The sequence below is a fragment of the Anneissia japonica genome, unplaced genomic scaffold (genome assembly GCF_011630105.1).
Source record: "Anneissia japonica isolate Jap-2015-1 unplaced genomic scaffold, ASM1163010v1 scaffold287960_len3192837_cov198, whole genome shotgun sequence".
Taxonomy (NCBI): domain Eukaryota; kingdom Metazoa; phylum Echinodermata; class Crinoidea; order Comatulida; family Comatulidae; genus Anneissia; species Anneissia japonica.
The window spans coordinates 69302-81318 of record NW_022712725.1 but is presented as its reverse complement, the minus strand read 5'-3'; the positions used below and the strand labels follow the sequence as shown (position 1 = coordinate 81318).

The 12017-nt window shown below is 30.8% G+C and overlaps 1 protein-coding gene across 5 annotated transcripts in view; it reads right to left on the bottom strand.

The window, feature by feature from the left end:
- LOC117108003 overlaps positions 1 to 11781 on the bottom strand; it is a 44210-nt gene extending 32429 nt beyond the window's left edge. For 2 of the 5 annotated variants that reach the window (XM_033249820.1, XM_033249821.1), the window contains exons 1-2: positions 11662 to 11781; positions 7090 to 7165 (exon numbers count right to left, since the gene is read on the bottom strand). In XM_033249820.1, the coding sequence (XP_033105711.1) occupies positions 7090 to 7165; positions 11662 to 11682 (97 nt within the window). In that variant the 5' untranslated portion in view covers positions 11683 to 11781. Of the gene's footprint in view, positions 1 to 5600; positions 5647 to 7089; positions 7166 to 11661 lie in introns of those variants that run through there. The other 3 variants (XM_033249825.1, XM_033249826.1, XM_033249822.1) reach the window with 2 other exon arrangements.
- Positions 11782 to 12017: the final 236 nt, after the last annotated feature.

The following is a 12017-nucleotide window of genomic DNA, read 5'->3' as shown; positions in this document are numbered from 1 at the left end:
AAGAGGAATCTGACTAAGAATGAAAGCACAATCAACTTTAACTGAAACCTGAAACTTTTCACACTAATGATCACAGTAGCTGCTGAGAGCATTTTCATTCTTTAACGTCATTAGAAGAACTACAATAATTCGTCAGAGATATGTATACTGTATTACAGCCTATGAAACATACACAAATCTATTATGGTGTTTAGAGTGGTAAAGTGATGAATCTACAGAGTTGTATTAATAAAATGACAAAAGTTAGAATATTAATTATATGTAACAATGCATAATTATATTCACTATAATTACAGTTTTCTCCTAATAAGCAAAATTATTTTACGCTAACAAAAGCGCACCTTTAAGAATTAACTGCATATTGTCTGAAATACAAGGACTTGGTAATAGTGTAATATAAAATATATAGTGTTGAATATTACAGTATACTACAAAACCTAATCCTAGATATATTGGTAAAATTCAGCCAAATCTAAATTAAGTTCAGTGTTATTTGCTTTACAAATGGCATATAGCATGCTAACTCATTTGAAATTTTTTAGTAGATACACTGATTGTATAAATTAAGCATTAATTTTTATACACAAATTCAACTTAAAACAAATGTCCAAATCAATACAACTGTTGGTCGGATACAAATATCATCACCAAGACAGCAGTTTTAAACATAAACTCAAATAAATTAAAAATACTGGGGTTTTGTAACTCAACTTAAATGGAAAAGGAAGAGGATTACTTTAATCAGGACAAAAAACAAAGATCAAAATTGAAAGCAAAGAAGCTCCATGGTGGACGTATTCATCTTCATGGTGAAAAATTTTTACAAGGGAAAAAAAAAAAATTTATCTTGAACCAACCAAATCTAAAATTTTAAGTCTGATGAAACCATTGAGGAAAACAGCATTTTAAACCATAAACACAAAATCAAAACCAACTTCTTACTGGGGAAGTTACAAGGTTAAAGTAAAAAACAAGGATAAAAAGGACAAGGGAAAAAATAAATGAATACAAAGGTGCATAATTTACACTCTGAATGATGTGAATGAAATTTACAATAAAAATTATAAAAGGCCTCAAAATCTAAGCAAATATTTTTTAAAATATTATGAATGTTAAAAGTTATATTTAACTAAATGGATTCATATAAAAAATGGGTATTCAAATTTTACTTCATGCTTTTAAAACAAACAATAAAATATGATAAATCTGAAAAAAAAAACTAGAATGATAACAAAAAATGATAGAAATTTTGAAATCTACTGATTTTATAATAGGCCCTACATATTAAAAGTGCTATTAAAACCCTGCAAATATCATTAAGTCAAGTAAAAATTAAGGTAAATAAATATTAATTAAAACTTTTTACATTTACAACAAAAATATAGACTGGGCAACATAAAAACAACAATAGGGATAATGAGTGGTAGTGGTTAGGTTTACTATTAGAGGTGATGGAATTACTTCATTTCTTGCAATTATTCTTTGTGTGTCATAACACAGTGCGTAGAGTACTATCCATCAACACTTTAAGTTGTTATTTAAATCAATAGTTCTGTCAGTTATTGTCACAAAAATTCTTCAAATTTCCAATTTAAATTCTTGAGAATTGTAAATTAGCCAAAAAATATAAAATGTTAAATTTTGAAATCATAATGGGATATAGTACTTTAAAAATTTCAGAATTAAAATTCTTGGATATTAAAGTTTGTCAAAATAAATAAAACATGGGCCTAGTACTACCATGTGTACTAGTCAGTAGAAAATAATATTAAGTAAATTTACTGTACAGACTTTATAGATTGTGAAATCATATTATTACACACTATGAAATCATATAATACAGTGTAAACTCATACTGTTCGTTATGAATTCATATAGTACCTGTACTATACTGTACAGGGTAAATCCAGTACAAAGTGAAATCATACAGTTTGAAATCATGTTATAAACCATGTAAAATAATCATATAATTTGTACTAATACTATACATATGAAATATATTCTACTGTTTAAAATCATATTAATGTATAGGGTAGTATGAAAATAAGATAATACTGTATTGATTGTAAAAGCATATTAAGCAGATCGGAAATTTGCAAATTATACTGTACAATGTGAAGCCGTTTGTACAATGTGAAATCATATTATAAAATATGAAATCATATTATACAGTATAAAATCATACTGTACAATGTAAAATTAAATTGCACAATTTGAAATCACACTGTAAATTTAAAAAATTACATTGTAAAAGTGAAATTATACTACAGTGTAAAACCATACTGCACATATGATATAATATTGTGAAGTCATAACGTACAATGCGAAATTGTACTGCACAATGTGAAATAATACTGTAGAATACAAATGAAATTTTCTTTTACAGTGTAGCATCATATTGTAGATATTAAATTATACTGTACTAGTATATATGATAATATTGTGGATCATAGCGAGTATGAAATTACAGTGACTCTATGAAATCAATCTGTATGATGCCAAAATCACACTGTGCCTGGACAAATGCCACAAACGTTCTCTAAGCATACACAAAGGTGTTGCATGCGTTTAATTATAGGAGAAAAAACAAAGATATCATCAATGAGAAGCTAAAAAAAAAACAAGAATAATACAAGAGAACAGTAGTAAAAATTAGCTCTACCAAAACAATCTTTTGAAAGCCATACACACGGAGCGCTTTCATTTCAATATGACAATTATCAACTGTGTCGCACGCATTCGATAACACTGTAATATTCACATACGTAAGCGTATTTAAGATATTGGATAAAGTAGAAAACAACTTTTTAAAATTCATTTCTAAGGACATCAATAGTTAATCAAATGAATATCATATGTGTATAATACTTCAATAACACACATTTTTCATGAATAAGATTATCAAATTAAAGGCAGTAAGAATGTTTTATGTAATGTTTAATTTAAATTCCTGATGGACGTATCCTTTGAATTATTTATATGCTTTTAATTTGTGCGTGCTTTAAATGCTGGTTAATAGGAAACTGAAGGTTGTGCGAATTATACACCTGAATAAAATGTCCTGTTATTAACTGTCAATCAAGGGTTTCCCATGTTTATACCAGGCTTAGGCCATACACTAGAATATTTTTTTTTTTTAAGTAAGATTTTTTTATCAGCTTTGCTTCTGCAAAAATTATAAAACTCTAAAATGTGCAGAGCTATGACTAAAGCCTATTGAATAATTGAATTAGAATGAATGATTATAGAAAGATTGATTAATGGACTGATTGATTTATATTTGAATTGATTGATTGATTAATTGTTTGAATGATTTGATTGATTGAATGGATGGGTGGATTGAATGTGCAAAGATAGTTTTATTGTCAGAGAAATAATATTAGTAAATAACCATCACATCATGTTGTTATATTTATTTCTGTTAGTTTTTTTTTTTTTTTGAGTGATTGCAAAAGGAAACAAAACTAATACCCATTTCACACTGAAGAAAATGTAATAAACTCGTAACAAGTTGTAACATGGATGCCCTCCCAATCGAGGGCATACATCAAAGGGTGGAAAGTTTTGAATGTTCTATTACATACACACCTAACGAAGTTTCAACAATTAAATTCTGTAATTTCTAAATGATTTCATACTTGATTAGTGATCTGTTGGCTTTTAGATAAACACCCCTTTTGCCACTCTCAGATCCACCTCTGGTTAACTTCTTTATCCTGGCAATCAATTATTACCACTGACAACAAATTGTCAGGCTTTTGGTAAAGGATTGATGCACACTCAGTAAATATATCCTAGAAATTTTTAGTACCCGCTATTGCATCATCATACTCGGGTGCGATTAATATGTTTTAAATGATAGGCAACGGCTACAACCAGTTTATAACTTGTTACATCTGGTAAAGTGTGTGAAATGAGTATAAGTGATAAAGCACTTTTATAGTAGTGATGCTACTGACATGAAGAACATGTTTAAACTAATTTACCACCAAGATGAGTAGGGCAGTACACTGGAAAAATGAATACACATTGTTTACTATGAGAATAAAACTGTATCTTACTGGGTTTGTAAGATATTATCTACAAAAAAACAAAAAAAACAGATCAAATCTGGATGGCCATATTAACTATATCATATACAAAGAGCATGCTTCCAATTTGTATATGCCATGGATTGTCATTATCAATTAAAAGTAAAGTATAGTGAAGTACTATACATTACTTATGTTAAGTCTCTTAAAATTGTTTATTAAAATTTATTCTTCAGTATTAAATACCTGAATTTACCACCAATTTTTTTTTTGTTTCTTATAATTTGTTTTTCTTCCAACAGCAATAATTTGCCACTTTACAAGATGGAACTGAATATTAAAATGCTCTATGAAAATAGGTCGCATTATGAGAATAGGGAAGGTTACCTTGGGTGTAGGAGAAAGGCAAAGATACAGTGAGTGGGACAGGCCCACATTTAAGTGAGGGGTGAACTCACAATGACGAGACAGTGATACAAAGCACATACAACTCCTTGTTGGATGCCTCAACAATCTTCCATGTTTGTATCAATATCTCAAAACATGCTATTCTATCGCCGAGTTAAGTTACATTTGTCAATACTTCAATCATACACAACATAGATACAGAGGTAGATAGAGTATCATCATAATTGCATTCTAAAAAGATATGCAACTATTCCTCACACAAACCATAACCATTTAAATATACAGAGATCAAAGGTCATAGAAAAAGAGGATGGTGGGTGAAGACTTCAAAACAGAAATGAAAATAAAAAGATATTGATCATACAGTAGGATTCGCATGATGAAAGTGTTCAATATTTCATTTAGTAAAAAGCTAGATTAGAGAAAACTAACGAAATGAGAGGTAACTATTAAATAGTTCAATATTCAACAGAATTGTGGGTAATATTACTTCATAACCAAGCTCCAAACGTGGACATAATCAACATAAAAAAAATGATGTTAACACTACGTTATTCTGGTACAAGAAGCAAAACTTGGAATTACAAGATGATTATGTTTTCAAAGACTATAGTAAAGCGTGTTGTATTGTGATCCTATACTGGTAACTTAATTGACTCATACATTCCAACCCTGTACACCAAAATATTGGGATGGTCCAATAATGACTTCAGCACAACCAAAGTTTGGCATTAAGTCGAAAATTTGGTGAAAATTATGGTGTTTTCTAGTGGCAAGATACATGGAAGGTGCATTTCCGCCTACAGTAATTATGAACACTTTCTAAGAAATGCCATTTCCATACGACTAGGAATACCACAATTACAAACATTTTATATTTTCTTAAAAACTGAGAAAATATCCAAAATCACTAAAAATCAGGTAATTTTAGAAACTGATCAAGATGTTAAAATATCAGGGACCTCCTGACAATAAGGGGAGAGTTGGAATGTGTAAACTAAAAGTTACAAAATTAATGAACATGCAAGAAGCCAGCAGAAGTCAATGAGAGAGATTTTGTTAAAGAGTATGTTATTTCATGCGAGCTGAAATGCAATGCAGAACACAATGATACAATTGATATTTGAAAGTTCCTCAACCCAAATTTACTAAGTACTTTACATAGTGACACAGACGTTCCATCTTGAGGATTTTCTGGTGAGCTACACTGTTCATACAGAAAAATAAAATAACAAATGTAGACTAAGAAATATATATTCCAGTTAATTGCACACCACCCTACAGCATCCTTAACACACATAGTATGAATACTGTATGAATGCCAATTTTTTCTGTTCCTTTTTAAATTTATATCATTAGAATAAAATGGTTAACATAACTAACAATCACGCTTCAGCAATAGAAAATAAAAAAATAATACTGTAATAACATTTAATTAAAAATAATAATATAGATAATAATCTGAAATTTAAATACAGTCAAAGAATAATATAACAAATACAATAAGAATTTAAAAATTAATTATATTTGTTACTACTGCCAAAATTATATTTTTCTCTCTTTCATGTATGTTATTTTACATCAAATTGCTGGCACATGAAATTCCCTGTTGAAAATTTGTGAAAAAATGCATGCAAAGCTAAACAAAATGAGAGCTATAGAAATTAGTTTGACATTATCAGAAGTAATAAAACATATTAGAGCAAGAACATGTATTATGTTGTTGCCGTAGATCCGTCCCTCCTGGGAAAACCATCAAGGTACGTACAGTCCACGTTCGATATTGAGCAGTGTCGGACCGTAGCATCAAACGAAATGCTGTTCACAACATATTCTACACTATCCCAAATACATCATTAAACTACACTACAAAACAAGTAGGATAAGTATAAATTAATCATCGTAAGATTACCATCACTTACCGTTGTTAAGTTTCAAACATTGCTTTTGCAAAATAATTCTCTTAATTTAAAATTAGTTAATAAATTTGGATAACATTCCTTAAATTTTCTTGGAAACCAAATTATATGCTATTTTTGAGCAATTTTCATTATAAAGTGAATTTTGAATGACTTTGACAACTACTATAATGCAGGTTAAATATACATAAGCTCTGATCTTTTTTACAACCTTCTACATCTATATCTGGTATAAAGGTTGGAAATTTGAAAGCATTGCAATCTTTCAGCAAGAAAGGTAGTATATTCTGATCATTTTCTATAATAAACCAATGTAAAAAAAAAGTCATTTTACTCTTATAAATCAGTTTGATAATTTAATTTCAGAGAGAAATAATTATACAGCAACAACAATATTCAAACAAACTTTTACTTGCATCTGGTCCTTGGAAAAGCAGAAAATCTAGGTGGGTCACTTACCTTAACAGATGTTAAAATAAAACTACAAAAAGTATCAAGATATAAAGAAATAAATCGAATTAGAAACACATAATTTTTGTAAGGAAAGAGTGTACTGTAAACCCCCTTAAAAAAATCAAAAAACAAACCGACTAGTTTTGAAAATATTTTTTTTACAGAGGATTAAAAAAAAAAAAATTATTTGGATTTTGTATATTCAATTTCATGACTAAAGTCACATCACTATGTTTTTAAAGATTTATGGGAAGGGTAAAGCTAATTACTGCACATACCTTGGTGTTCTGCTCCGAGATCTTCTTTGCTTGCGGCCCAGTCACCCTTCAACATCTTGCACTGCACTTGATTTTCCTATGGACACATAATAAAAAAAAAATCTTGAGTATAAGACATGGTGATACATGGTGGACTTAGTAGAAAGATTTACCAACTTCTCAATTTGAAAACGTTTTGTTTGTGGTGTATTTCACACTATAATTTAATAATTTTGGAAATACTGTATCATCATATACTGTATTTCAAATGCCCAGAGAGCTTTGTGGTCCCTAAGAGTAACTATGTTTTGGTATATAAAACACTGAAGTAGGATAATTAACAATTTGGCTCATCATGGTAGTATGTTTTCGTTTTACATGCTATACCTAGAATGTCAAAGCTTTGAAAATTGAATATATAAATTTCACAATTAGTTGATACCAACATTTTGCTTTAGGTTCCCAGATACTGAGGCAGTGTTCTCCCAAAGCCATTTAAGCCTTCAAGTTTACCGGTAAAAATGACCGGCCAACTGGTAAAAATGTTGTGTTTGTAAAATTAAAAAAAAACTACTGATTACAGTAGGCCTACGTAGTCTAGGCTGGTCTACTTTCAATAAATAAACATCATTCCAGGCTAAGCCTACGCAATGACTGTAAATGATGTTTTTCAAGTCATTAAACTCCACTAAAAAGGAATAATGCCTCACACTGAGTGCATACAGTAACTGAATTTTTACAGACAAATTTACCAGTAAAATGTTTCAAATGGGAGAAAACTGTGAGGCCAATGTTTCCTGTCCATTTCATTAATGATGTGACTGGTTAGTAAAATACTCCGATATTTAGTAACATCAAGAGTTTACTTATTTGGATTGCGTGAGAGAATGCAATCATAGACGTGAATTGAATACTTTACTGTCAAACACACGTAAAAATGGCTTGGAAATTACTGCACTTGTCACGTACATTACGAACATTATGAATGAACAATTTATTAAAATACACTATAACATTACAAAATCTATACATAAGTACCTGTAGACACATAAAAAAGTGTTAGTGAAATACTTGTAGATGCAAAATAAATTAAGAAGTATTATTTTTACGACATTAATAGTCCTATTAGCTTGAAACGTAAAGAGATTACGGATGATCGATTCCTGATAAAATACTGTTTAAATTACAAAAACTGAAACTTTAAATGTGAATGGAATAAACATCAATAGCATTGCTGATGTACAATAAGAACAGGTCTAAGCGATGAAAAATGCAAAGAAAGATAAATATAATAAAACATGAAAGCTACCAGAAAGTCAATGGGAAATTGTGTACAATTAGTAATGATATGGCATTAGTTAGTTGTAAAGTTGCTATCACTTGTCCGTCACCACTTTCATAATTAGAAGAAACCACTTTAAAAACTTATTTGATTCAAGAGACAATAAACCATGATTCAGGCGACATTAAACCAATTACACGAATCCCAGCACGATGACATGTATTTCAATACTTGGAGTATGTATTATACTTTCTTATCTGAGATTAATCAGTGGACCTTTCGGTTTAATCCAATTATAATATTATACTGTTTTAATTTCAATCACGGCCTACTTCATTATTATACATTCAGAAATTTTTAGTATGTAGATTTCTATTTCAAACCTTTCAAGATTTGAAGTTAGGTTCATAACCGAGTATAGAATTTGAATGAGAATAATTAAGTCAGGAGGTAGGCTTTACCCCAAGGAACCATAGTTCATTTTCAGTACATTATACTCATTATGAAAATATATGAACCAAAAAGATTACGTTGACATTTGGCAACAGATGCTTGATAACATACTTATGCCTGGGCTAAATTTCCTCCCTATCTGCCCTTCTTTGTAAGTGCTAGGTAGGAGATTTCAAGGCCTGGACTAAACCAACTTTAGGCCTGACGATACCAGTACTGTCCTCCAGTGTAAGCATATTACCTAAACTCAACCCAATTTTTGGTTCAAGTGGGTGGATAAATAAACAATTTATCTAAAGTAAGCGTACCTTATGTTCACACACTTTAAAGTGACTATCACAAGCCAACATTCAAATTAAGTAATTCCACATTTTATCCTTCTATGCCCACTAAAAATGCAAACATCCCATGCACAGTATAACTCAATAGCTGAAGCGAAAGGTGTACAGTGGATTCAACTGCTGTACTACACACTCAGTTAAAACACATGCATATTCAACAGCAATAGTAGTCCCTTAATCTAGAGAACTTTTAAACTAGTCACACATGATTTGGCATCATTAAATTTTAAGGATTTGTTAGTTCACTCAATAGTGGTTCATCCACTGCTATAATGCGCTATTATTTTAATATACAAACTAAAGGAAACAATCAAACTACTCCTACACATTCAATTTACCTTCTCATTTGTAATTCAACTAAGGCCTCAGAAAGAAAATACTGTATGTAAAATGTACAGTACACTGTAGTACTGATAGTCATTTCTTACTTACTGATGGTTCAGTTTATATAATAGATGTTTCATTTGCACTATATATTTCTTTGTTATATTTCTTTTTTGTTTCTGAGGTTAAGAAGCAGCGCTTTGTTATCCCTTTGGGGGCACATGCTTAAGGTTGGTACTATATTGTGGCAGTAGCAGGAAACTCCACCAGGTATCCATACTCCTAGGTGGGTGGAGAGAAGCAATACAGATAAAGTGCTATCTTTGCCAACTTTTGGATAAGCAACTGCAGTACATGCTACAAAGATCTGGATTAAATTTTTATAAGGTCTTGTGGAACGATAAGGTGACAAATGCAACTACCTACAAGAGATACAATTATACACAAGCCCCATTAAAAGAGATAAAAAAGAGGAAGGATTCCTTTTCATAGAGAAGATATAATATAAAAAAGATGGCAGTATATGAAATAAAGCCGAGGGAACAACATACCATAAACAATGGCATTCAATACTAATTTGAGCAATACACTCACAAAAGAAGCCAATAACACCAAGCTCTAGAGGACCGTGATCATCAGCATATGCATCCAAGCACGACACTTTGTTATAATTATAACTTTTTATTTCTCTTTTATTTCAAATCATCAATGTTTTTCCTACTTGCCTTTGGTCGTAGTAGCAACGTCCTTATCATAGCAATGCTCAATGTGTATGCTTGTGTGTGGTAATTCTTAAAAAACCATCAATATTTATTATCTTTTTGATAAGTACTTTACTGAATAACAAGTACATATTCTACAATTCTTTTGTTGGGTTATAAATTATCCCCAAAAAACAGCTTTGCTAGACTAATTTTTAAAATAATATTCAGTCCATTTTATTTAAAAAATAACTAAAAAGAAAAATATGTAGATACTGACAATAATGTTGGGAAAGCAGTGATAAAGGGCAAGGGCACTACCAACTATAGCTAGTTTGAGCTTCTCCTTGTCCAGGGTTCGATTAGTGAAGCCTCAGTAAAGGACCTAAGACCAAAGGTTGTTGTACACCTCTAGCACATGCACTTTACACAACCACATACCCTATATACATATATATAGGGTCTGTGACACAACCAATTTCATCTTTGAAAAGGGTTGCGGGTCATCTCAATGCTCTAGTTCATTACAGCTCCTGTCTTTGTAGAATGATGTAAGCAGGAAACTATTAAATAACTCTCAAAGGCTTCTATGAGAATTAATCACACCACGCCTATACACACTTCATCATAATGACGCTGCGAAATATGGGTTATTCTCCTACCTTTACCTTTACCTCAGTGGCACAAAACAGTTCGTCATTCACGTTCCATAAAAAAACTTTGGCATAAAGTTCTCCAAGTGAGATTTATTTGAGAATTTCTTACAGGATGGAACAATGGTCAATAAACTATTTCAATTTATAAGTATAAGAATGTTGAGTTGTTTTTATTTGTAAAAAAAAAAAAAAATCTGGTACTCTGGTTAAAAGGGTAAAGTGTATTCACAACCAAGCTAAAGCTCAACAATTTACATAAATAAATTTAATTCAGTCCAGGAAGTACATTAAAATATTCATGCCAGAAGTGTCGGGAAGTGTTTACAGTAATAGATACAGTATGTATTGAGAGCAATCAAATAATACAATGGATAGAGGTTTCTGGTGTACGGTATATTAATGTTTTCATGGTAACTATTAATAATCTGGTTTCAAATACCCTATTCATTTTCACAAAAAAAGCAACACAAAAGATTAGCAATAATTAAATAACATAGTACAATAACACAACATTTGAGTTACGGCTAGTGTATATTTTAACTTTTATTGTGGTCTAACAATGATTCGACTCGCAAAAAGCTGGATGAAAATATATTTGTAATGCTCTGTAATTTTGGCAAGGTTTGAGCCCAGGAACACATGGTTAGAAGGCAGGTAACCTAACCACCAAGCTACAGATCCAACACCTATTAAATTAATTCATTAGTGCACTGTGAGTGTTCATTGTATGTTTAGAAATTAACACATAATAATACTTCCTTATCACAATGAACACTGCAATAATTATTGAAAATAATGGTATCTGTCAACAAATATAATATAGGCCTATACTATACCTTCTCCACAGTGAAATCCATGCTTTCAAAGCAAAATAACTATTCAATGTAAATTTCCAATGCACATGCTACTGTGAATGCATATCAATACCAAACTGCAGCATTAACGCAGCTGTTTAACATGAGCATGCACAGCCACTGTGAAAGAACCAATTACTATTGGCTGATCGACGGAGCAATCCATTCATTGACAAAGGCACTGCTCTCCATGGATTGTTATTAATAGCGTAATTGTTGTTACTATTAAAACTTGTTTGACATTGATTGCGCGATTCTATATCTTGTTAAATACTCGCCATCTTAATTGAAACCCCTTACCAATTCAGCCACAAGGTATAAAACACTGTACTTCTCAA